This window comes from Gavia stellata, chromosome 25, assembly GCF_030936135.1.
Source record: "Gavia stellata isolate bGavSte3 chromosome 25, bGavSte3.hap2, whole genome shotgun sequence".
NCBI lineage: Eukaryota > Metazoa > Chordata > Aves > Gaviiformes > Gaviidae > Gavia > Gavia stellata.
Window position 1 is genome coordinate 275,098 of NC_082618.1, and position 26,849 is coordinate 301,946.

General features: G+C 51.3%; 3 protein-coding genes across 3 annotated transcripts; 2 read left to right on the top strand and 1 right to left on the bottom strand.

Moving 5' to 3' along the window:
- The first annotated feature begins 4,139 nt into the window (after positions 1-4,139).
- Positions 4,140-6,636, top strand: LOC104261690 (fibrinogen-like protein 1-like protein). Its single transcript, XM_059829482.1, has 3 exons — positions 4,140-4,147; positions 4,602-4,810; positions 6,008-6,636. Exons 1-3 carry the CDS (start codon positions 4,140-4,142, stop codon positions 6,634-6,636), a joined length of 846 nt encoding a protein of 281 aa, XP_059685465.1.
- A 4,305-nt stretch (positions 6,637-10,941) lies between these two features.
- LOC104255616 (fibrinogen-like protein 1-like protein) lies at positions 10,942-14,758 on the bottom strand. The gene is made up of 3 exons (XM_009809732.2): positions 14,689-14,758; positions 12,666-12,785; positions 10,942-11,576 (listed from the first exon to the last, which is right to left on the bottom strand). Exons 1-3 carry the CDS (start codon positions 14,756-14,758, stop codon positions 10,942-10,944), a joined length of 825 nt encoding a protein of 274 aa, XP_009808034.2.
- Positions 14,759-18,258: 3,500 nt separating this feature from the next.
- On the top strand, positions 18,259-24,575 carry LOC104258824 (fibrinogen-like protein 1-like protein). The gene is made up of 4 exons (XM_059829483.1): positions 18,259-18,262; positions 20,554-20,697; positions 22,800-22,862; positions 23,947-24,575. Exons 1-4 carry the CDS (start codon positions 18,259-18,261, stop codon positions 24,573-24,575), a joined length of 840 nt encoding a protein of 279 aa, XP_059685466.1.
- The last annotated feature ends 2,274 nt before the right edge of the window (positions 24,576-26,849 follow it).

The following is a 26,849-nucleotide window of genomic DNA, read 5'->3' on the forward strand; positions in this document are numbered from 1 at the left end:
ATCTTACAGGTCTTTTCCAACCGTACTGATTCTGTGATTCTGGGTGGGGTGGGGGTGGTGGTGTGTGTGCAAATCACACTCCTTTCAGTCACAGGTTTCCCTCAGGCGGGTGGCTGTATGAAGCAAAGGGAAGGGGATTAAGCCCTTCCTATCCTGAATGCTGATGACAGGAGCATACACAACTGGCAAAGGAAGGTGACAGAAAGATGCACTGGAGTGGGCTCTCCCTTCCTCTCAGACCTCTTGGGCTCTTTTCTTGTCTCTGCCACAGGCCATGGCAAGCACTGGAGGGGCTCAGCATAGCGTGGAGCAGTGGAGGGCAGAAAGGGAGCTGGTTTGCTGCAGGCCCACAGTGGAGGGCTTGCTACGTGATCATTTGCTACATGGAGTGCAGTGACCGTGCCCTCCAGGACCCTAACTCCTTATTGCATGCTCTGGAGCCATTTGGCAGGGGAGGGGGCTCAGCTGTACAGCAGCAGCTCAGACAGCCTTGCTGGAGCTCTAGCACAGAAGCCATCAGCTGCCAAGCACAAAATCCAGTTCCTAAGACTGTCCAAAGGGACTGACGCAGGGGAATGAGCCCTGTTTCTGTCGCTCCCAATAAAATAACTCATTTCAGTTTTTGTGCATCTGCTCCGTGCAAGTCCTTTTGCTAGGGCTTTGATTAACGAATCAGTGAAAGTCCTGGGACTCTGACAGACAAATTTCAAAACTACATTCCTTTTAATGCGACAGGGTGAAGTCTGAAGTAAGACCTACTCTTGGTGGAAGAGGATCAGATTAGGGAATCCTTAAGCAAACTGGACATGCCAAAGTCCATGGGCCCTGATGAGATGCACCTGCAAGTGCTGAGGGAGCTGGCCAGTGTCATGGCAAAGCCACGCTCAATAATCTTTGATCAATCCTAGCAACTGGGAGAAGTGCCTGAAGACTGGAGGAAAGTAAATGTCACTCCTATCTTCAAGAGCAAGAAGGAGGACCCAGGGAACAACAGGCTGGTCATCCTCACCTTGATCTCCAGGAAAGTGATGAAGCAGCTAGTCCTGGAAACCATTTCCAGGCATGTGAAAGACAAGAAGATGATCTGGAGTAGTCAACATGGATTTACAAAGGGCAAGTTGTATTTAAGTAACCTGATAACCTTCTACAATGAGGGACAAGTGTGATGGATGAGGGGAGAGTACCCCCTCTCGCAGTACCCCCTATCCTCACACTCCTGAATGGGCACACCCTCCAAAACAATCCTATAGTTGAACCAAGGGCCTCCCATAGGTTTGTGGCCTCTGAATTTGCCCACAGCACCCAGACCCTTACCCAACCCACACCAAACACTGTCACTGTTACAGACAGGAGAAGAACACCTGGTGGGGCTGTAACCCAAGAGACCTTAGAGTAACCGTGGCACTTGGGAAGCACAAACCCATCTTTAACTGGCTCTTGGGATCCTTGTGCTTCCCTGTGGGGAGGGAAGACCCAGATCCCAAGGCAGGAGCTGGCCCCAGGAGCCATCAGGGGTTCCTTCCCCTACCGCAGGGTTGTTCCAGAGATTCCCATGTTACTGCTTGTGAGGGCAGGCTGATGCCAGCGCCCTTGAGTTCTTTCCCCCTTCTCAGAGTGTAGTTCACTGAGTTAAGGAGTTTAGCTGGCCACATCCAAAGTCAGCTCCTTCACTGAAAAGGGCTGTTGTGAAAAAAGCTGGAAGTGAGGACCTGCTCCTCCTTCCCCTGGAGAGCTGCTTTTAAGCTGCACCTTTAACACTGGCTACATGGCAGCTGTGCAGCAGCTATGTCTGCGCCCAGTCTCGTTCCTCCAGTTCTGCCCCTGATGGAACCCACTGACGTGGCCTCCAGGCTTGACCTCAGACCTTCCCTGTCTCTGCAGACATGCTGGGTCTGTGGCTCCAGCAAGCAACGGACTGTCACTGTCTCCAGACCGGAATCTTACCCTGACTTTCTACTGAGCATCCTGCACAAAGAGGTCCGTGCTGCCCAGGACCCTGCTGGGGCCTCTGGGGTGACAGGATTTGCAGAAGGAAACAGGGTGCATGAGAAAGCAGCACAGGGCTTGGGGAGCACCTGAGGGCATACGGAGGGCTCTGGCATGAAAAGGAAAGTAAATGTAGGACCCCGAGATGCACTGCAAAGGAAATGGGGGCCTCTAGGCAGCACCAGAAGGCAAACAGAGGAGTCTGAGGTGTACAGGAGGGAAATCGGAGGCCTCCAAAGGCACACCTTCTTTTGGGTGCGCCAAAAGGTAAATGGAGTGATTCTTAGGGAACGAGGCGACCAAATGGAAACCTCTGCATTACACCAGAGGGCAAAAAAAGACCCTGGGGAGTAACAGATGGCACATCAAAACCATTCATTCAATTCTGCGTGCATTCAGATCCCCTCCATTCCCCTCCATGCACTCTCTATTCCCCCACATGCCACTGTGGTCCCTTCCATTCTTGTCTACGCATGCTCAAGCTCCTTCTGTTCCCCTCTGTGGACCCTCAATTACCCCCCATCCCCTTTTGAGTGCTTGTAGATTGTCCCTGCTCCCCTACCTGTGCCTTGGAACCCTGCAGTTCCCACCCATGCATGCTCAGATTTCCTCCCCTCCCCTTTGTGTACCCTCCAGTCCCTGCTGTCTTTTCTGAGTGCCTTACATCCAAACCATGCCCCCTCTACATGCTTTCAAATTCCTTCTGTTCCCTTCTGGGTGCTTCTAGATCCCCTTGGACTCCTTCTGTTCACTTCCAAGCACTCTCAGATGCTCTCCATTCCTATCCAGCTGCTTTCACATCCTCTCTGTTCCCCTCACTGTGCTCTCTTGGAACCCCTCTGTTGTCCTCCTTGCACAAACAGATTCCCGCATTCTCCACTTTGTATGCTCAAGTGTTCTCCATTTCCCTCTGTACGCACCCAGATCTCCTCTGTTCCCCTCCTTGCATACTCAGATCTCCTCTGTTCCTTTCAGTGTCTGCTTAGTGCTGACTTGTCCCCTCTGCACACACTCACATCCCTCTTTTCCACGACAAGTGCCCTCAGATTCCCACTCTTGCCCTCCATCGACACTCAGATCCCACCCATCCCTTCTGTGGGTTTTCAGTTCCTACGCGTTCCACCATTGGATCCCTTCCAGTTTTTCTGCGTACCCTTAATTCCCCTCTGTTTTCCCTCCATGCACACTCAGCTCCCCTTCATTCCGTCTCTATACACACAGGGTCAGGCTTTCTGCTTTCCCCTCTGTGTACGCTCAGACCCCTCCATTCCCCACTGTACATGCTCAGATCCCCATTGCTGCCCTCCATCCACCCAGTTTCGCTCCGTTCCTGGGCAGACACTTGCTTTCCTCTGTAGCCATCCATCCTGCATGACCAGTCTCCCAAACCCAGTGCCCCAGAGACCACAGCTGTCTCAGCTGGCCCACAGAAACATTTTAGCCGATGTCTTTCACCAGGCCCATTGAGCTGCGTCCTTGCAGATCAGGACTGTGGCCCACTGGGGAACAGAGACCTCTTCTGCTTCCCCCAGATGGAGATCACCTCTGCCACAACGATCTGCCTGCTGTAATGCAGTCCAGAAAACACCAGCCACTCCAAATACTGTCCCACAACAGCCAGTCTTTCTGGGAGTCTCAGGGCTGCTGTGACTTCCCCACCAAGAACTAGGCTGGGCTTGTCAATAGCGCATTAAACAAGAACCAATTGACCTGGCAGCACCCTGCTGTAATGGTGGGAGGCTGGGACATCCCCAGTGTTTGCTCTCCACACTGGTTGGTGATTGGCATTCAAGTGTTTATTTACTGAGCTGCACCCTTCAAAGCTCCCAAATATGCTGTTCCCAGGGGAAATTCCATCCAAGGAGCCAAGCACTCACAGAAGAGACCGTTCTAAGGGCTCTTGCTGGCACAGAGGTTATTTTCTTTGCAGCTCAGGAAGTTATGCACCTAGAACCACAGGCACCTTCATCTCAACTGCTGTTTTCTAAGGGCACAAAGGAAAGCCAGCCTGATTTCCTCCTCCAGGAGAAAGGAAGCTGGGAGGTGGGTAGGACCAGCTCACCCCGCCCACTGCAGAGGGCACTACAAATGCCTCTGTGAGACCTACCAGTCCACAGCTTTGCGCTCCAGAGGGCATTCCCAGTGTGGACGCCATGGGTGAGTACTGGCCTGGGAAGCGGGACCCTCCTTTCTAGCAATGGGAGGAGCACAGGTAGGGCAGCCCAGCAATAGGGAGAGGCTCCATGCACTGGTTCTTGCACACCGATGGGGAGCGCTGGCACTGGTGCCCTCTGAGGGCATGCTCACCTGCCACCCCTTTGAACACCAGCAGCTTGTGCCCTGCCTTCTGGCTCATCCCAGCCGATCCCCTCCTTCAGGGGCCAGGAATGAAACTTGGCTCAGGCGGTTGTTGGGTACTTCGCTCCACCCAAAACCATCATCTCATGCATGACTTTTTAGGAGCTGGTCAAGGGGAAAAGGCAAAGTTGTCTACCACTTGGGCAAAAGAGTTTGAGGCCTTTTGGCAAGCTTTCCAGCTTGCATGGACCAGTCTGATGCTGCCCAGCATGCTTGGCACACTCCTGTATCTCACACGGTCGTGTTACACTGTGCAGTGCTGAAGCCACGGGATTTCCCACCTCTCTGGAGGGAGGGTCACATTTCATCTTTTCTCCATCTTTTCCATTTCTAGCAGCCCAGTGCCTTCTACTCCTTGCTTGCGTGCTGGTCTTGGCTGCCCCAGGCCACTCCATGTACATACAAACCCTAAACATCTTCAAGAAATCTCCCTCCAACGCTTCGGCGAGTGCTCTGAAGAAAACCAGTATGTAGCATCCTATGGGCATGGCAGTGCTCTCACCAGCCCCTTTCATTTCCTTGGTCTGGGTCAGCACTGGCTGGTGAACAGCCCCAGCCCATGCTCTGGGCCGGCGGACGCGTGGTAAAATGACACTTGGGAGAGGGTGTGTTATGATGCCTCAGATCCAAAAACACCACAGGCAGGCGGGCTGGGGAGAGGCAGCATCAATCCCAGGCTTTGCTCAGCTGGGGAGAGGCGCTCTGCCAATCTGGCAGGATGACCTTAACTGCAGTGGAAGGTCCTGCAGCAAGCAAGCTGAAGGCATGGGGAGACCACACCTGCCAGCACAGGGGGGATCCAGTGTTGTGTGCTCATGTATGGCCAGCTCCAGGTGGGGAAGGGCCCTACACCATCCCTAACGCTGGCCCTGCTCCAGGATGGAGTGAGGAGGTGTACCCAATACAGGCCGCAGGGCTGTGCGTGTGTAGGGGAGGGGGGGTGTGCACGGTGCAGACTGGTAAGGGAGTCTGTGTGCTTGAAGGGGGCATTTTTCCTCCTGTTCCCTCAGTCACAGGCAAGGGCAAGGTCATATTCACCTTCCTCCCCAGTGTGACCCTGTTTTAGTGACACAACCCCTTTTTCAGGAGACCCAAAGGAGCCCACTAGTGTCCATATCAGTTTCCTGGCCTGAAACCAGCATAGCCCAGTGGGTCTGGGGCCTTTCACTGGCGCTGCCTCCTGTTAGGTGTCCCATATGGAAAAGGAACAGAGGGCTGAGGCCAACCCACTCAGTGTTGGTCTCTTCTCCCAAGTGACAAGCGACAAGACAAGAGGAAATGGCCTCAAGTTACGCCGGGGGAGGTTTAGGCTGGATATTAGGAAAAATTTCTTTACTGAGAGAGTGGTGAAGCATTGGAAGAGGCTGCCCAGGGAGGTGGTGGAGTCATTATCCCTGGAGGGGTTCAAGGAACGTGTGGACGTGGCACTGCGGGACATGGTTTAGTGGGCATGGTGGTGTTGGGTCAATGGTTGGACTTGATGATCTTACAGGTCTTTTCCAATCTTAATGATTCTGTGATTCTGTGATTCTCTCTCTGGGCTGGGACAGCTGAGTATCCCCCAGGTACTCTGGCCAGATGTCCTTCTATACTGCCACAGGGTGAAACATGGTCTTATCCTGTTGCACAGGCTTTTGTTAAATCACCCTCTCTCATGCCCCAGGTTGGCCTAAAGACTGCAGCGAGATCCCTGCTGGCAGCCCCAGTGGCGTCTACGCCATCCAGCCCACAGGACTGCACCCCATCGTGGTGTACTGCGAAATGAACGTGACGGATGGGGGCTGGACAGTCATCCAGAGGAACCGGCAGAGCACGGAGATCACCTGGGCCGAGTCCTGGAGCACCTACAAGTACGGCTTTGGGAACGTGCACACTGAGTACTGGCTGGGCACCGAGTACATCCATCAGATCTCCAAGCAGAAGGTCTACCAGGTCAAGTTTGTCATCTGGGATGCTGCAAACAACATCAAGTTCGCAGACTACAACCTCTTCAGCCTGGAAGATGAGTCCCACGGCTACCGGCTGAGGCTGGGAACGTACACAGGGACATTGGAGGATGCCATGGACTCAAACAATCCCAGGAACGTGCACAACAACATGAAATTCTCCACAAAAGATCGGGATCAGGACACTTACAGAGGGAACTGTGCCTCCCGCTCTGGGGGTGGGTGGTGGTACTCGGCGTGTTATTCTGTACGGCTGAACGTCAAGGGGGGCATAACATGGGGCAGCCTGTGCAACGGGAACTGCAAAGCTTCTGCCATCCTCATCAAACCAGCTCCATACCATTAGTATTCTTTTCCCCTCCTGTCTGCACTGGGCACATGGCCAGACCACTGCCCTGCTGGGGCCCGTTTTGCTGGCTGGGGAGCTGGAGGTGAATAGGGTTGTTCTTGTACATCAAGAGCTGTTTTCTTCTCCTCTTCTCTTGAAAAGTAGCAAAGCTCCCTGCTTTGCCTCTGGTCTTTCACTTGTGGTGGGTTTTTAGGGATCATTATTAGAACAAGTCTTTATAAACACTGCAGTTTCCAAGCATGTTCCTTCTGGGGAGAAAACTGTGCTCAGAAACCTAAAACCCTCCTGATCCAGCAAGGTCTTACTCTCTTTTTGCTTTGCAGGTATAGATGACTTCAGCAGAAAAATATCAGTCATCACTAGCTAACCTGATCTAAGCTGCTCTAAGCCCAGGCAGGCCATGTACGCACCATATCTCTGCTGTAGTCTGTGTTCATACTGCAGAATAAAACTGCTTTCAGAACCTGCACAGATTTGCACAAATGTCCTTTATTTGTTTGGGAACTTCTCGCAACTGTCGCCAGTTTCTTGCCAGGAGCAGACCTGAGGCTCGGTGCAGTAAGAAAAGACTTCAAAAGGGAAAATTTTTCATAAGACTCAAATGAAGAATTAAAGACAAAACTTTCACTTAAAGAAGAGGGTTGGGTTTCAAGGTGGGGATCTTTCAAAAAGGGAAAGCAATACCACATAGCCAAGAGCAAGCACTGAGGGTTGGAGAGAAGCATCAGCTCAGTTCAGCCCCACCAGCCATGACCTGGAGCTAACCAGAGACAGCAGGCCAGGCCAGCATCATCCTGCCTTTGTTAACCTTGTGAACGCTGTCCCGGGCCCTGGGAGGTAACTGGAAGAGTGGACAGGGAAGAAAGGGAAAACAGCACTACAAGGCCACAAAGCACTGCATGGTTGGGATATCGGGCTGAGACAGCCTGACATGGCAGGGATCCCAGAAGTTCAAGAGGTCTGGATCAGCTTGGGTCCATATAGGCTTGCTCCAGTGTCGTGATATCTCTGTGGACTAGATAGCTCAACAGTGGACATGGTACCTGTGATGTGGTCTCCCAGTGCTGACCAGAGGGGAATGATGTTCCCCTCAGCAAGTTTGCCTACGACACCAAGTTGGGAGGGAGTGTTGATCTGCTGGAGGGTAGGAAGGCTCTGCAGAGGGATCTGGACAGGCTGGATCGATGGGCTGAGGCCAACTGGATGAAGTTCAATAAGGCCAAGTGCCGGGTTCTACACTTTGGCCACAACAACCCCAGGCAACGCTACAGGCTTGGGGACGAGTGGCTGGAAAGCTGCCTGGCAGAAAAGGACCTGGGGGTGTTGATTGACAGGTGGCTGAATATGAGCCAGCAGTGTGCCCAGGTGGCCAAGAAGGCCAACGGCATCCTGGCCTGTATCAGAAATGGTGTGGGCAGCGGGAGTGGGGAGGTGATCATGCCCCTGTACTCGGCGCTGGTGAGGCCACACCTCAAATCCTGTGTTCAGTTTTGGGCCCCTCACTACAAGAAAGACATTGAGGTGCTGGAGCGTGTCCAGAGAAGGGTGACGAAGCTGGTGAGGGGTCTGGAACACAAGTCTGATGAGGAGCGGCTGAGGGAGCTGGGGTTGTTCAGTCTGGAGAAGAGGAGGCTGAGGGGAGACCTTATCACTCTCTACAACTACCTGAAAGGAGGTTGCAGAGAGGTGGGTGTTGGTCTCTTCTCCCAAGTGACACGTGATAGGACAAGAGGAAATGGCCTCAAGTTGTGCCAGGGGAGGTTCAGGCTAGATATTAGGAAAAAGTTCTTTACTGAAAGAGTAGTGAAACATTGGAATAGGCTGCCCAGGGAGGTGGTAGTCTGCAAACTTGCTGAGGGTGCACTCTATCCCCTCATCCAGATCATCAATGAAGACATTAAACAAGACCGGTCCCAAAACTGAGCCCTGGGGGACTCCGCTTGTGACCGGCCGCCAGCTGGATTTCACCCCATTCACCACAACTCTCTGGGTTCGGCCATCCAGCCAGTTTTTTACCCAGCGAAGAGTGTACCTGTCTAAACCACGAGTCGCCAGCTTCTCCAGGAGAATACTGTGGGGAACAGTGTCAAAGGCTTTGCTGAAGTCCAGGTAGACAACATCAACAGCCTTCCCCTCATCCACTAGGCGGGTCACCTGGTCATAGAAGGAGATCAGGTTGGTCAAGCAGGACCTGCCTTTCATGAACCCAATTACCTGAAAGGAGGTTGCAGAGAGGTGGGTGTTGGTCTCTTCTCCCAAATGACTAGCGACACGACAAGAGGAAATGGCCTCAAGTTGCACCAGGGGAGGTTCAGGCTGGATTTTAGGAAAAATTTCTTTACTGAGAGTGGTGAAACAGTGGAACAGGCTGCCCAGGGAGGTGGTGGAGTCACCATCACTGGAGGTGTTCAAGGAACATGTGGACGTGGCACTGCGGGACATGGTTTAGTGGGCATGGTGGGGTTGGGTTGGTGGTTGTACTTGATGATCTTACAGGTCTTTTCCAACCTTAATGATTCTGTGACTCTCTGATTCTGTGACATCTTGCTGGCTGCACTCTTGCTAATACAGTGCAGGATGCAGTTCATCTTCAACACTGCAAGGGTGCATTGCTGACTCCTGGGCAAATTGCTGTTTCCCAGGAACCCCAAGCCCTTTTCTGCCAAGCCTCTCCCCTCCAGTTAGGTTGTACATCCAGGCTGGAGTGCAAATGACTTTTTAAACCAGCAGACATATCTCTCAGTCCAGAAATGCTACTCTCAAGTCAGCTCAAACTGGGAAGCCTTTTTCAACTACCAGCACGCTCATACATTCATCTCCCCATGCATCAGGGCTGCGGGCCCACAGATGCCTCCAGGGCGACCAAGGCTGCCTGTGCAACCTCTTCAGGAACACGGTACTGCCATGGCTCTGCAGGGTGCCCTGGGACCTCAGCCACAGATCTTGGCCTGAGAGTCCCAAGTTCTTCAGGATTCACAGCCACAAGCCTTCCTGAAGCTCAGTTTTTCTTCCAAAGACAGAGAAGAGGAATCATGGCTTCTTTCAAGCCCTAAGTTCAAACTTCCCTCCATTGCAAAGGAGATCCATAGCCACATTCCCCCTCTGCAGCAGAGTACGATGGGAGTGACTTACCTGCATCTCTCACTCACTCAGGGAGCCCACCACCCTCTCCACACTCCAATACTTGGTGATTTCTTCCCTTTCACAGCATAGAACAACCACCCAGCCACGGACAGGGGCAAACTATGGGCAAGGGTTTTGCAAGATACTGGGCTTTGCTGGCCCTGTTGGCTAATCATAGCCTTACAGCCACAGTTCAGCACACAGTGGCTGGAACGAGCCATTGGAAGCAATATTGCATCCAGAGACCTGAGAACAAAACCACAGACAGAACTAGGTACAACAGCTGTACTCAGCTGTGTACAACAACCGTACCAAAGGGAGAAAAGCTCATGTAACAGGCTAATGCTGGGGACAGTCAGCAGCAGGGAGAATGGGCGTCAGGCCTTTCACTATGGACATCGAAATATTTCAGAAAAAAAAAAGAAAAATCAGCACAAAACCCCTGCATGCCACACCAGCTCTGCACCAGCTCAGCCTGGGAGCAGAATCAGCTTAACAGCTGACCTGGCCCAGCACTGCCTGAGCAAATCATCTTGAAACCAGCAGCCGCCACGCCAGTCCTGGGGGAGGTGAGCTCTGCATGTCCCAGGGAGATCTGGCATTCCTTGGGGAGGTGTGTCTCCTTGCCCAGGAGAGGACCTGCACCTACTTTCCCCCAGGTCCACCACCCCAAAGACTGGACAGAGTGATCCCCACACACCTATGTGCAGTGTCGCGGCGGCAGGTAGACAGACACAAGGCAGCAAAGTCTGGATCTGGGGTTTATTGCAGCTGATTTCTCCCACCATGGGTAGCAGAGCTGTGGGGCATATGGGGCCCAGGGAGGGAGCAGGGCCTGAGCAAAGCAGGGATACACTGATTGCACCGGGAAGGGAACTTGCACTGTCTCCCGCTCCCGAGGACAGGAGTGGGGGCACCCACCCCAAACCAGTGCCTGCGTCCCAGTGCCAGCCAGCACTGCAGCACCGGGCAAAGCTGCCCACGTGCCCGGGGCTCCGGGCGATTGCTCCCGAGCCCCAGAGCCACTGTGTTTCAGCTGGTGGTGGTGCAGGAGCTGCGGGCAGCGCAGGACGTTCACCGGGGCTGGCACAGGGCTGTTGGCAGGCACAGGAACGGGGCACTGAGCTGGGGACGGTGTCACTCCCACAAAATCCCGGGAGGCTGGGCGCTGCGGCACGGTCAGCACACATCTGTGGGTTTGACCAGGATGAGGGAGGATGCACAGTCGCCATTATCGCAGAACCCTGGCCAAAGGATGTGTTTTTTGGCATTGAGCAGGACGTTCTGGCACCTGTCATACCACCAGCCCCCGTAGCTGTTGGCGCAGTTCCCACTGTACTGGTCCTGGTCCCTGTCAGTTGTGCTGAACTTCATGTTGTCGTGTATGCCCCCCTTCTTGGGGTGATAGCTGGTCAGATAGTCATCCCCATCACCAGAAAACCGGCCCAGTCTCAGCGGGTAACCACTAGCCTCGCTCTCCACCCTGAAGATGTCGTACTCGGCGTAATGGGTGACATTGACTTTATTCCGCACGATGAAGCGGACCTTGTAGGTGCCCTGCTGCGTCAGGAGGTGCAGGTACTCGGTGCCCAGCCAGTGATCGCCCCGCACGTTCCCAAAACCATACTTGTAGGTGGTCCAGGATTGCTTCCACGTGATCTCAGTATCATGAGAGTTTCTCTGGACAACAGTCCAGCCCTTGCCTTCGGTGTCCATGTCGCACCACACCACCCGTGGGGGAGACCCTGCCGGCTGGATGACGTACACCCCACTGGGGCTGGTCTTGCGGAGATGGCTGCAGTCTACGGGGAACCCTGCGACAGCAGCAGTGGCAAACACAAAATGGGGTGGGAGAAAGAAGGATCATATGAGTCTGTCAGGCCAACAAGGAGCTCCGGTAGGGGAGTGAAGACTCAGGACAAAAAGGGCTGGTTTTATCTGTGGTCTGCTCCACAGTGTAGAGTGGCTTTTCCACTGGCTCATCCACAGGGCAACTGAAGGTCTTTAAGACAGTGGCCCTGGTAAAAGCCCTGGGATCTATTCCTCATGACTTGCTATCTCATTTGGAGCCTTCTAGTGCATCTGGCCAAGAAAAGAGAGGGAAAAAAATCTTCCAGATGCCAGTGATGTCCTCCAAGTATATCTGGTCCTCACACAAGGCCCTTGATATATTGAGCTGCAGCTCTTGCAAGAACCAGAAGTGGCCAAAATGTTCCACTGGATGAGGATATGTAATGAAAATTTATGTTTTGCTTGGAGGTCATCAAATTGCAAAAGAAGGCTTAGTTCTACCTTGATCTCATAGGAATCTCTTCCCCCAGCTTGTTGCAGTTTATCTGTTAGCAGGATTGATTTGTCATGACTTACTTGCCAAACTAATTTGCTGTCTAATTTGTTTTTCTTGTTTTGTGTCTGATGAGGGACAATTTGCTGTGGGTAATTCCGATTCAGCCCATGAATTTCTGTTTTTCTCAGGCACATAGGTCTTGCCCAGAGTGTAACCCTCCCTTGCAGGGAGGAAGGGAATACCCCTAAGCCAACAAAAGCTAAAAAAAAAAAAAAAAAAATTGCTGAGAGGATCTCTCCTAGAACTGAAGTGTGAAAAACCACAAGCACCGCAGAGCAATCCTGACAGGTTATGGTATTTGGGCAGAAACCCCTTGGTTTCAGCACGGAGCCACCAAGGGGGTGAGGATGGCTTGACAGGTGTCAGGCTGCTTACCTTACAAGCCATGGCCCAGGGGTTTGTGTGTGTGAGGAGTTCTTCTGTTGTGCATCAGCCTAGGTGCATGCTGGCCTTCCTAGCACTTAGCAGACCTGAGAGTCAGTGCTGAGCTAGGGAGACACTTTCCTGCTCTGCACCTTGGTGCCCAGCCAGTGCCCCCCACCCACTCCATACTCACCACTCCGGGAGCTGGCAGTGGGTACTGCTGGACCAGCACTTGCACAGAGGAGAAGCATCGCCACCACTGTGGGAAGGAGGACAAGGTCCCCACGGAGCCAACTTGTCCCAGCCTGGAGCCCTGGGGAGGAAAGGGCCCAGCACCATTAGGATCCCTGGGCAGCCCCCTCTGCCCCTGCCAAAGGCCCGCAGGGAGCTTGGACCAGGGAAGGCAGAGCCAAGGGGCACAGGCAGGAGCAGGGGGCTCCCAGGGTGGTGGAAGCTGCAGCTTCGATGCAGCCTCTGCCCCTGCAGGGCTGAAGCAAGGTGAGAAATGGCTTTGTCACCCTCCTGATGAGCCCCTTCCCTGCACCAGACAGCAACCTGCAGATCTGTTCTTGAAACCTACAGCCCAAGAGTAGCTAAGAGAGGACAATGACACAGTTAGATCTGGGGAGAGAAGTTTGTCAGGGGGGAGGGATCACAAGAAACAGTTCTTTTTGGAGTAATCGTGCTTAAGCCTTTTATATAAGCCACTCCAGCCCAATGACAGCTAGCGGGAAACCAGATGCAAGGGATGGGTCCTATTGCACAGATACCAGCTCCCAAGCAGACAGGAGGAAGTCTCCTGGGGCCACACAGTGACACAAGCCCAAACCCTCTGTGCTGGCCACTAGCACACCCCTACACCCTGCACTAGCTCAGTTACTGGAGGAGACACCATCATGCCTGGCGGAAGGACCCCTGTGCAACCACCACATGTGCCACATGCATTGGTCAGGAAGGGAAAGGACCAAGTTGAAATCTAGGTCTCCACATTAACCTCCCTTGACAGGACATGGGAATACAGGGCATAGGTAGCCTGGGAAAAGCACAGGCTGGCACCAAGCATGTGTGTCGATGGTGCTTTGGTCTTGCGTCCCTTCTGCTGCCAGGGTGCCTGGCAGCATGCATCACCCAGGTAAGATCATGGCTGCTGTCCTGCTAATCATCTTGTGCCTTTGTATACTCACCCCGGTCAGGTCTTGTTTGAGGCCAGCACCACACATGAATGCAGTGTGCCACTGGGAAGATAACTCACCCATCACAACAGCACAGCTGAGCAGAGAGCAGGAACCCAGTGGTGCACCCTCCCATGCCAAGCTTTCCATGGTGACTTTATAGGCATGCACACACCCACTTGTGTTCACACTTGTTATTTGTAGAGGCACAAGGAGGCACTTGCAAATTGGACTTGAGCAGTTTTCAGATCCCATGACAACACAACTAAACCCCCTGAGGGGAGGTAGGCATAGCCTTCCAGCCAGAGAAGTACAAAATAATGCCCTTTTCAGTTATTGACTCTCTCAGCTACACAAACACTACATGTGAATTGCCCACTTGGAGCAAATTCCGGAGAGCCATGATCAAACCGAAGTGGAGAGACCCAGATTTTTAAGGACATACACACAGAAACTAGCAAAGGAGGAGAGATTAGGTGACCTTGGAAAGATGAGGACAGGTCCTCAAGAGACATGCCTGCTTGCTAACTCTCCACTAGCAGGTTTCAGGATCGATGAGTTAAGTCATTGGACCAGTGTCCAGCAGCCAGAAGACACTGGATACACAGTGTACCCCGGCACCCCAATCTGCATGCTCTGAGTAGAGGACAAAGGCTCCAGGTTACAAGCAGGTGCCTGTGGGTATCTTTGCCATTCTCCTTCCCAATCCTTGTCTTTGGCCTGGTGCGACCCTGCAGATCCCCCCCAGCCCCAGCAATGTCGACCAGGGGTTGCTCCCTCTACAGGAGCAAAATGCTCCCAGGACAGATTGTTCTTGGTGCCAGAAGGTGCAGACAGCTTCATCACTTTGTCAAGCCAATTTTAAGAGGATAAAGATGTGGCTCTTCTACTTTCTTCTCTTGTGTTGGTTTCAGTAGCCTACTGACCAGATGTCATCTTCATGGCACAGCTTTGAATCTGGTGTTTGCAGCAAGCCAGTGCCAAGCTGAGGCTCCCACAAAACTTTCCGTAATGCAGGAGCCCACATCAAGCAGTGCAACTTGCAGATCTGGATGGACAGCAGCATCCAGACCTCTCCGATGTAAGGAATCCCTGGATCAACTTCCATCTGCATCCTTAGATCTCACCCCTGCTTGGTTAGAGGTTGGGAGCCCTTGTCTGCAGCCTTATTTAGTTTGGGAGAATCGTAAAAGCAGCACTCCCAAGTCTATGGAGGGGGGAGGGCCCAAGCTGCCCTGGGAAGAAGGTCCCCAGGCAGATGGGCCATGTCCCCTTTCTTTGGGGGAAGGGGAAGTGAGTGACTTAGGGGCTCCCATGGGCTGCCGCTGGAGCTAACGCCAGCACCGAGCAATGCAACGCCTCGGGGAATGGTGGGGTGCCTGTGCCAGGGCTGGCAGGCAGGCTGCTGCTGGTGAGCCACCACTGGGATGACTGCTGGCAACAGGGCTGCCAGATGCAGTGGGACCATGAGCCCCACAGGTCATGGAGAGGAAGTTCTCCCCTGCCCCTGGGTACAGCAGGCTCCACTGGGCTGCTCCAACTAGATGCAAATGGTATTTCCTTCAAAGTGTGCCAGCAGAACAGCTTATCTACAGTCCAGCAGAGACCCTGGTTTTGACTTTAGCTCAAACATTCCAGTGGATGGTGTCTTCAAAGCTATCAAAGGTTTTCTAAATCACACTGTCGTGGGACCTCTTTCTAAGAAGACAGCTGCAAGAGGACCTCTGAGCAGATACAGATGGGAAGCAGAGCTGAGGACAACCACCAGTGGTTGCACTCGAGAGAGGCAGAGCAGGGGGCACTGTGCAGGACTCAAGGGAGAAGAACGAAGGCATGAGCCAGCTCTCGGGGAGCAGCAAAGGCTAGCTGCTCCCCATGGGCAGGCAAGTCAGAAGCCAAGGGTGAACCCTGAGGAGGCAATGCCCTTGCTGCTGGGGCTCCATCATGCCATGTCTGAGCACAGCAGGCAGAGCTGAGTGTTGGCAACAGCTCCAAGCAAGGCAAGCCGTCAGCTGGGCCCAAGACCCTGGGCAAAAGGACACAGTGCAAAAGGCAGGGCTGGAGACAAGCTACAACACGGATCTGAGCGGTCCATCCAGGAAATAAGCTATCTACAGTGTCGGTCTAAGATCCATCCAGAAAACAAGGCCAGAGAGGGGACTGGAGACCAGTACTCATACAGTGTGGTTCAGGTTAGGACTGAGGGCCCAGGGCTGAGCTGAAACAGACCTCATGGGCACAGGTGAAGGTCCCAGGTGGGACTGGTCACCAGCCATTAAGGCCCACTGGTGCACTCAGGGCCGTGACAGTAGCAGTTAATCCTGAAAAAGTAAATCACACCCGCCTGGCTGGCTGCATGGGTCTTTCATGCTCCGTAGGCCCTCAGGCTTTTTCTCTAGCTCTTTGGGCTTACAAAGAGGCTTCTAAAGGCACGTTCTGCTGTGGCCAGCTCTGCATCTTGCACAAGGTCTGGTGCCATGTTTGTGCTCCTGCAGAAATACAGATGCATAAGGGTTGGGGAGGGGACTCTTCAGAGAACCGGAGAAACGCAGGGTAACCAAGACCAGGAGGACCTCCAAATGTCTCTGGTCTAATCTCAAGGCCAAAGCAGGGACAACTTAAAATGGGTTACTTAGGGTCATGCCTGGGTCAGTTGTGAATATGTCAAGGAATGGAGGTCCCACAAGTTCTCTTTTTTTTTTTCCCCCCCAGACTGTGAACACCTTCAGGATGAAATTTTTTTGTCTCATTCTAATTTCCCTCCTTTCCCTTATGGCCGTTGCCTCTCATCCTATCCCTGTGCATCCCCAAGGAGAGTCATAGAATCACAGGGTGATACAATAATTTAGGTTGGGAGGGACCTCTGGAGATCATCTAGTCCTACCCCTGCTCAAAGCAGATCTAAAATATCGGGTCCTTGTCCAGGCACCTCTAAGGATAGAAATCCCACCACCTCTCTCTGGGCACCTGTTTCAGTATTTGACCAACCTCATGTTAAAAAAAGTCCCTGTTTCTAACTGGTATTTCCATGTTCCAACTTAGATCCATTGGTTCTCATCCCACCACCATGCACCTCCTTGAACAGTCCGGCTCCATGTTCTCTGTATCCTCCCATGAGGCAGTTGTAGTCAGCAATAAGACCTCCCCATTGCCTGCTCTTCCCCCGGTGGTGCAAGCCCAAGAATTCTCTCAGATTCTCCTGACACGTCCTGAGCTCCAGGCCCTGACCAGTCTGGTGGCGTCTGCTGGACTTGCTCCAGTATGTCAATATGTTTCTTGTAATGAAGGGTCCAAAATGAGACACAGTGATCTGAGGAGCCTGACTTCAGCTGCTCTCCACCCTCCTACCAGGTAGCTGTAGGCAGCAACAAGATCCCATCTCAGCCTTCCCTTCTCCAGGCTGAACAAGCCCATCTTCCTCAGACTGTCCACATACATCATGTGCTCCTGCCTTGACTGTCTTGATGGTCTTAGCTGGACTCCTTCTGGAGTCCTCTATGGCCTTTCCCCCTCCCTGCTTTCCACATCCTAACCCAAGCACTGGCTACAGCCTCCTGGAAAAGCTGGCTGGGGACTGGAAGCTATTGGTGAAGCTCAGCTGAGGGTTGCTGCCTGCCTTTGCTTGAATCTGCTGTTGAGCAGAAGCAGCAGCACAGCAAGGCATGCAAAGCAGTCTCCATGACCAGGCAGCCATGCTGCAAGCGAACAGCCTGTGGCAAAAGCCCAGCCTGCTCCTCCGCAGGCTCTGGCTATCTTGTGCTGTCCAGCACGAGGTGGATGCTGAGACACAGGAGTCCTCATAACTCAGAATATTGCGGGTATCAATCCCTAGGAAAAGGATGGTCTGGCATTTTCTGTAAGAAATCCATGGTGTAAGCACTCCTAGTAGCAGAGAGGGGCTTGAAGTGAGACCATTTTACATCAGCATCACGTCACTGTTCCCAAAACTCCCTTGTGACTGCCGCAAGGGCTGCGGCGCCAGGGGAGACCACAGTGCACGTTGCACAAGAGGCAGTGTGGTGGTGGCAGGCCAGGCACGTCAGGAGGCACCTGGAGTGGCACTTTCTGAAGTTCGGTGCACAATTTGCCAGGAACACTAGAGTACCTCTTCCCTGAAGGGTCTAATGGGGTTCCCAGTGGCTGTTGGGCTCAATGCCTGCTCTGGAGAGAGTGATTTCGCCTGATGTTTGATTTCGATCCAGGAGGGGGAATGTCATCTGGGTATTTACTTAAGAGCTGAAATGTGCAGAGGTGCCCAGAGGATGCCGTTCCCTGGGGAAACCCTGCCAGGGCAGGGGGGCAGCCAGGCACTGTAAATCGCGGTTGTTTTAAGGCATTCACTTATTGGCACAAAATTATTTGCTTTGCCTCTGAGAAAGCTCTTCACCTTTGTGAGACACAGACTTCATTGTCTGAAGACATATCACTTAATGATGAAGAGCAAATAAGCTGTAAACCACTAGTCCTGTTGCCAACCAGAGGACAAGTGCTGTGGTTGGGTCTCGTGCCTCCACCCCCCCACCTGCTGAGCCCTATAATTTTCGGGCTGGACACCCCTCCAGTCAGGCCAAACCTGCTCGGCTTCCCGCTCCGCAGGGTCCCCGCAGAGACGGCATGGGTAAGTGTGGGATGGGATGGGATGGGATGGGATGGGATGGGATGGGATGGGATGGGATGGGACAGCACCGCTGCTTGTGGCTGTGGGTCACAGGGCATCCCGGCACTTTGTCTTCTACAGGGCCTCCTTCTCCCCACACCCTGGCCATCTGTGCTGGTTTTGGCTGGGATAGAGTTAATTTTCTTCATAGTAGCTAGTATAGGGCTGTGTTTTGGATTTGTACGAAAAACAGTATTGATACACAGGGATGTTTCAGTTACTGCTAAGCAGTGCTCACACAGCGCCAAAGCCTTTTCTGCTTCTCACACCGCCCCGCCAGCGAGTAGGCTGGGGATGCACAAGAAGTTGGGAGGGGACACAGCCAGGACAGCTGACCACAACTGACCAAAGGGATATTCCATACCATACGATGTCATGCTCAGTATATAAACTAAGGGAAAGCTGGCCGGGGGACCGCTGCTTGGGCTGGGCATCGGTCGGAGGGTGGTGAGCAATTGTTTTCATTTGCATCACTTGCCTTTCTTGTTTGTTGTTGTTTTCATTACAATTTTTATTATTATTATTATTATTATTTTATTTCATTTCATTTATTAAACTGTTTTTATCTCAACCCATGAGCTTTCTTGCTTTTACTCTTCTGCTTCTCTCCCCCATACCAGTGGGCCGGGGGGGAGTGAGCGAGCAGCTGTGTGGTGCTTAGTTGCCAACTGGGCTTAAACCACGACACCATCCCAGAGCTAAGTCCATTACATTGTCTGGGCTCGCTGTGCACTGGGCTGGGAACTGGAGCAGGAGTCTGCATGTTCTGCTATTTTCAGGCTGTATCAGTGTAGCCCTGGAGTGCCAGATAGCCCATTTTACAAGCCTAATATTTACCAAACATTCTTTGTAATTTTCAATTCTCCAAGGAAAGTATTAAATAACCTAGAATAGAAAACAGATTTTTTAGATATTCTTGCTTAAGGAGCAATACTGAACAGGTATCAAGATCTGGAGGTTAGATGCCCAAAAGCACGCTGCTGTCCCCAGAAGAACACCCAGGAGAGGCTGATCCTTTCCCCTGCATCTCCTTCCTACCCAGACCTTTCATAACCATTCATGGGGGAATGGGCCAGCAGTGGAGGGAGCATTGCTTCTCTGGTGGCCTAAAGAAGAGATGTCTTTAAACATGCCTCTAAACACAAGTGTCTCAAGACACTAAATGTTATATAGGAATTGAGAAGCAGATCAGTTGGACTGAAGTGTGATTAAAAGACCTTTGCTATAAAGCTGTAACCAGCATAAATGATTGGGACAGCTCTGAGCATTCCCAGAAAGGGGTGCTTGTCTCTAGGGTGGCTGCAATCGCACGCAGCAGTTCCAGGCTGGCATCATTGATCATTTTCCTTCTCAGTCATCCCAGGGAACGGTGCCAAACCCAGGTACCCCAGGGCAATGCAATAGGTTTGGCTCTGCTCCTTTTCAAACAGTGGAGGGATCACATTTGTAATCTGCTGGGGTGAGCTACATCTGTCATATCGTGAAGAGATTTCCCCATGGCCAGGTGTCTCCACAATGCCCCACTCTCTAGGAATCATGATAAACTTTCTACCGTTTTATTTAGATTTAATATTGCAAAAAGTGTGCTGGTTTCCCTAGCTGCTCTGAACAAGAACAAACCAGAGCTGCTGGCTATATATGGAAATTTTGAAGTAGCCGTATAACCATATAAAGGACATAATTTGCACCAGCCAGGCAGTAATTCCTGAAAGTTTGTGCTGTCCCTCTCAGTCATGCTGCTTTCATGCAGAGCAGACAAATGCACACAGCCTTGCCTGGGGCTTGTTGCCACCCAGACATTTGCATTCTTACTGCCCCCGCAAACCTGGACTGGAGGCAGGTGTAGTCTCAGCTTCCAACATGTGAGTCTGTCACGGGAGCATCATGGGAGCTGGGAGGAAAGGGGATTCCTCCCTCCATGCTCACCCTGTTTGTTATCTCCAGCCCCGAGACTTGTTTTTTACAGGGATTTCTGATTACAGTCACTTTGGGTTTGGACAAGGTTTTCACACTTCTCCTGTCTCAAAAACCACAAACAGCAGATGCCACCATTAATGACTCATGCCAATGAGTATATGACAGCTCATCTAAATGAGTGAATTGGGGCTTATGGCTCCAAGAGGGAGCTTTACATATAAAGAATTTTATTTTCCTATTTTACTCTGCAAGTAAAGCAGTCGAATGGGATTTATGGCTCTCTAATGGAAGAGTCATGATCGCTTTCTTCTTTTTCTGATCTCTTCCCATTTCAGCTACCCAGAGCCTTTGTCTCCTGCTTTTCACCTGCCTGCTGGCCCTGGCAGCATCTCTTCCTTTCTTAGACATAAAAAACGTGCATCTCCTCAATGGTACACTGGATGAAATTATGAATGTTCCCCCAGAGTCCTCCCAGCTCGGTAAGTAAACCACTACAATAGGGAGAGGCAAACAAGGTCACGTTCAGTCAGATCCTACACAGACCTCCTCACCAGCCTCACCACACCCCAGTAACACAGAGGAAGGACTAAATACTACTCTAAGTGTGGACAATGCCAGTGCAATTGTGGGCTGTCTTACTGCAACAAGAATCATCTCAGAGTCCTCCTCTGCTTGCTGCCTGTCTCTTCTCCTGTCTGGCATGAAGTTCTTCTGCCCTTAAGTGAGTCCAACAGTACAAAGCCCAGAGTTCACAGGATCCCAGGAGAAGGGACAGCTTCAGTGTCATTGGCCACAAAACCAAGCCAAGGGTGTTGCGGGCCGTGGGCTCTCCCCTGGAGAAGCAGTGTTAAAGATGTTAAGGCAAACAATCACAGTGTGTTTTGAGGACATGGAGAACAGTAGCCACCTCTGGAAATCAAAAGGTCAGTGGAGAACTGAATTCAAGAGAGAAGTGAACACAATGAGAAACTAAGTGAAGTTAATACAAAGTCTAAGCAGTGTCACTGACACAGAGCAATCAGCCAGGTGATGGCACAGAGTAATCTACAAATACCAGGGTATATTGGAGCAATGAAGAAGCCTCCAAGAAATGCTACTGGAATAAAACTGGGGGCTGTGGGTGGGACATAACACGATAGAAAGAGCTGGTTTCCTTCCAAGGGAGGAGGAAGAGTTCTTGGCAGAAGAGCTCAAGGTCCAAGTGTTTGATGCTGGTTTCACATCAGTCTTCACTGCAAAGGTCAGCTGTCAGGGAACTGCCAACACAGGGAGCACCCGTGACTGAGACAAGAGCTTGGGCTTTACCAAGAACTGCAAGTCTGAGTAGAGAAAGGGGGTGTGCTCTGGGCTTCACACTCATCTCTCACCCAGACTACTGGTAGGGTGCTCTGAAAATATGAGCAGAACGAATGCAAGAAGGGCAAGCAGGGATGCATGCCAGAGAAGACAGGCTAATATTCTAAAGTCTTGACTTTTGGAGGAGTGCATCCAAATGGATGGGAAGCAAAAGCAGAAAGGAGCAGGGGCAGACTGTGGCTTACAGACCGCACATCAGTGAAAGGCTTCGTATGGCTGTAGTAAAAGTAAATACCATGGTAGGAAAGTCCTCTAGACCATGTTATATGAGTGTTTCCCACTCGACACGGGCTCAGGCCAGCCACGACATTCACTGATGGGCTTCGAGGAACATTTGGAGAGAGTCAAAAGGAAAGGGGTCAAAAATCTAGCAGGCGGACTGTGTCAGGGAAGGCTGAAGAATTGAATCATTTAGTCCCAAAATCAGAAGACCGTGAAGGAGGAACTGATAGCAATATTACAGTCTGTCTGCAGGAAAAAGTGTACACTGGCTGTAGTAAGGTCAGGAATGGGCTCATACACAGTGCAAGAGGCTTAAGTTAAACACTTCATAAGGGAGGGGATAGGAAAGCACCAGCTGAGAGTGAAAGCAGGGAGCAGATATTTGAGGACATCAGAGAGCAGCAGCTGCAGGGTTAGGCATCTGTTTCAGAGAGGGGACAAGAATGGCTTTTGTGATTCCATAAGCCTGTGATTCATTCCTCTGATTTATAGCCATCAGTGGATACACAGAAGGTGTTCTTGCAAAATAAATGTATTAATTCACTATAAACCATCCTCTCTTCCAGTAACACCCTTCAAATTCCCTTCTGACCCAGCTGAGCAGAGCCCCTCTCCCAACTCCCGATACCTGCACCAGTTTTTCTGTGTCTGCTCTCACATTTCTTCCCCCTCTAATCCCTCTTCTTCCTGAGTCCCTTCCTAACTGCTTCTACTGCACTTTAACAACCACCTTTCCAGTGTTGCCACCACCATTCCGAGTCTTTCCCCCACACAGTATGCCCAAATCCTTCTCACCAAGAAAGCATCTGCCCCATTCTAACACCATGTAAATTCCCCCAAACTACCAATTGGCTGATATCTGAAATGGTAAAGTCTCTCCAGAATTAGGAGCAACAACAGAAAAACAGGAGTAACATCTGGAGAAGATCATGCTCTCCCAGCAGGCATGTGACATGTCTACTCTCAACACTCACTCCTGTCTCCTCTGTTCTTGTTAATTCAGATAATGATGGTGAACATGTTCGACAGGTCAGAGACATTGCCCCCCACCCACCGGCGGGCCATGGTAAGTCTCTTCTCAAGGAGTACATCTGCTCATAAGGTTTCACCATCGCTGGGCTCATGAAGACCTCTCAGCCAGCTTAGCCCATGACCTACGTGTGCACTGGCTCCTCCCAAGAAAAATGTTGGTTTTCTGACAGGCTACAGCTCATAACCTCAGGGGAATCTCTTACCACCCATGTCCTGGACTCAGTCGTTGATGAGGATCTTTAGCATGGGAAATTTTCCACCTAAAGATCCAAACTGAAAAGCGATGATTCATTTTTGGCCTTTGGGAAGTGGTGATTGGTTATTTTCCCATTTTCACTGTACAGTTGATGAGAAGACTGGGTAAAACAGGGACTGTGTTACTGAACTGACTGAGTCGACATTAGCCCATAGGACCACAAGGTAGGTCCTATCTGGGTAGGAATAACCAGTAGCAGAGGTACTGGGAATGGAGCAAGTCCCTTCCCAGAAGCGTGTAGGTGCATTCAGCTGTTTGTTGTATAAGGGGCTGACACTCTGGGGCATGGAAAGATCATAATCAAATCAAACAAGCCAGAAAATCTCTAAAGAGCTACTTGGGTAAGCCCAGAGAAAACTGATGGATTTGCCCAACTGAGATCACAAGGACTGATTTAATTATTAGCAATATGGATGTCTTAATCGCACTCTCTCCAGGGTTTCTGAGATTACTATAAAGCTCTAAAGCCTCCATGCTGTAACAGCCAATGGCTTTATGACCCAGATTTGCGTTTGTCTGTGTGGTGATACATCCCCTGCATGCTACAGGCAAGTCACCACAGCACTGCAAGACTGAATCCAACCTGGGCTAGGGTGCATGGTGTGCTGGGTGTCTCGCTTGGTCTCACCAGGCCAAGACATTTTGGCAGTGTGTCCCCATCAGTTTGAATCCTGTCTTGGGAAGATATGAAGCCCATCTCTTACATTGATCATTTCAAGACTTTGATTTACTCCTATGAGCATGTGGCAGGAATACAGCCCAAGAAAGTGTGTGCAATAGGATATAGGCACAAAAGAAATATCAGGTGCTTTCAGTGTCTCATCGTGTGGGATTTAATAACCATCTCTGTTTCCTGCCCCAGGTTGGCCCAAGGACTGCAGCGAGATCCCTGCTGGCAGCCGCAGTGGTGTCTACATCATCCAGCCGAAAGGGCTCCACCACCTCGTGGTGTACTGTGAAATGAACATGACAAACGGGGGCTGGACAGTCATCCAGAGGAACCAGAAAGACACTCCAGTCACCTGGGCTGAGTCCTGGAGCACCTACAAGTACGGCTTTGGGAACGTGCGCAGCGAGTACTGGCTGGGCACCGAGTACATCCATCAGATCGCCAAGCAGAAAGTCTACCAGGTCAGGTTTGTCATCCAGGACTCCACGGACAACACCAATTTCGCAGACTATAACCTCTTCAGCGTGGAAGATGAGTCCCACGGCTACCGGCTGAGGCTGGGCTCCTACGCAGGGACGGCAGGGGATGCCATGACCTCAGACAATCCCAACACCATGCATGACAACATGAAGTTTTCCACAAAGGATCGGGATCAGGACACTTACAGTAAGAACTGTGCCTACAGCTATGAGGGCGGGTGGTGGTACTCGTCGTGTTATTCTGTACGGCTAAATTTCAAGGGCGGCATGACATGGGGCAGCCTGTGCAAAGGGAACTGCAAATCCTCCCTTATCCTCATCAAACCAGCTTCATATTGTTAGTGCTTCTTCCCCCTCCTGTCCACACCGGACACTCTGCAAAGGCTCTGCATGGCCAAAGGGCTGGAGCCTTTCTGGAGCAGAGAGGAGAGCCCAAGGGTAGGGTTTTAGCAAAATGCCACTTTCCATTTCCCCTCTCTGAGTGCAGGCTCCCGCTCTGCTCAGCTCTTTTCCCTTGTGCTTGCCGATGATTTCTTGTTATTATGTTCATAATCAAGAATAAAATATCACTTGTGAAATTTGTGGATTACACATGTACCTTCCCTGCGGGAGGAAGACACTCTGCCCTGGAATGACTTTTCATCAGAGTTTCTTAGCTGCCTCCAGAACTCACAGCAAGCAAAAAAGCTACATGCCACAGATTTCCATATACTCTGTGCCTCTCTGCAGTGTCTGGTAAAGCATCCCAATAAATTTGCTTCCTTGAGCTCATTCTCCATTAATGAACATCTGTTCTGTATCTCTGATGTGCTCCCACTGAGGCCCAAGAAATCCCATGTCAGGTGCTAGGACTGGAGTCCTGGGGCTTATGGAGGGAAAAAGCCTTGAGTGGTTCTCACAGGAATGGACGTAAGAAAATTAAATCTAGTTACACTGAGATAAAGGACCTGTGATCTGCACAGGAGGGTTCATGATCTGCACAGGAGGGTTCAGAAGGGACCTGTCACGTGGGAGAACTCTTCTCACATCATCACCACATTCACAGTCCAGGATCAAAAGGTCCCGCTCCAGCTGGGAGGCTGCATCTGTCAGGATTTGTTCCTTGCTACCTGCCTGTCTGCACAGTCGTGCTTCAATCCTGCAGAAAGATGATTTCAAAGTCGACAGTAGATCTGTCTGCTGGGACTGAGAAGCAGTGAACTTCAATGGAAGCAAAAGAGAAGTAGGTTAGGTGTTAGGAAGCACTAGAATTAGGAGACACTAGTGAGGTGTGATAAATGACTCAACCCCAAATAGGATTGCAATTAAAGTTTACAATTTATTAAACGAATAAAGGCAAGCAAACAGCGCTGGGTGCGCCGGGAGTCTCTGCTCCACCAAGACGCACACCGTACAGTTCTTGTTTTCGGTTTATATTTCTCTTGCTGCTACATATTCATAGGAAAGGTTGGTCTTTGTAAATGAATTAGGTGTCATCCCCCCCCATATGTGACGTGTAGCATGATTTGGGTGGAGAGACGAGTGCTATAGTCATATATGTTTAGCATGACCTCTATAATCTTCATTAGCATATGCAGGGGTGTGAGTTGTAATATGCATTTCACAGGTAATGAAGCAAAGGTCAGTTATTGGACACGAAGCCTTTTCGAAGAACAAAGGACCTCTCACATTCCTGTTATTTTACTGTCTTTGCTGACCATAAGCAGGGCTATCCTGCCTCCACAGGGCCCCCTCCTTATCTGCACCCTGTGTTAGCCGGGTGAGTCTCCACTCCCCCAGGTCGCACAAGAGATAGCAAGGGCAGTCTTAACAGCTCTTTGTGCACAGGAATCCCACCTCATTATCCAAACTCCACATTATCCACCCCGTGACTATAGTCACTCGGATCGAAATCCAAATCACACTCGCATAAAATCGCTTTTGGGGGTATCCCTCACATTAGACTTCTTTTGCTTAATACTATGCGGTTAGCAACAAAACCAGTTTTGGAATATTTGTCAGGCAACCCTTGCAAGATACAAGAACTATATACATTAACCACTCTGTGTTTCTTAGGCTTATGGGAACTATATACATTAACCACTCTGTGTCTCTTAGGCTTATGGTTAACAAGGGTATGTAGGACAGAAAGTCACATTTCATCATGCGGCCCTAGCATTGTTCCATATCGACACGAATCAGATGAACACATTTCACAGAGGGAAGAGCTCATTACCGGAATGGGCTCACCATACCCAAGTTTCTGAGACCATTTTAGATGAACCTGTGCCAGGAAAAGTGCAGACAGAGCTGATGCTGTGAGGCTGCAGGACAAGGCCCCTACAGCTCCTCCATCCCACCACACCCTGGCACTGCCAGGACAGACTGTTTGAGAAGCACTTCGACCTGCACAAACCATTTCTGGCTTTGTCTTGGGGCAGCACAGCACAGCAGTGAGTTCCGCTTCCAGGACCAAGGGCTAAGGGAAAAGCCAGCCCTCGTCTGCCAGCTGCAGAGCCCAGTGCCCCACTGGGAACCGTCCACAAAGGTTTGAGAAATCAGAAAATACTGAAAGAAGTGAGCAATGGAGGATCTCTGATCCAGAAAGTACCTTACACTGCTCCAGATGCACACAGA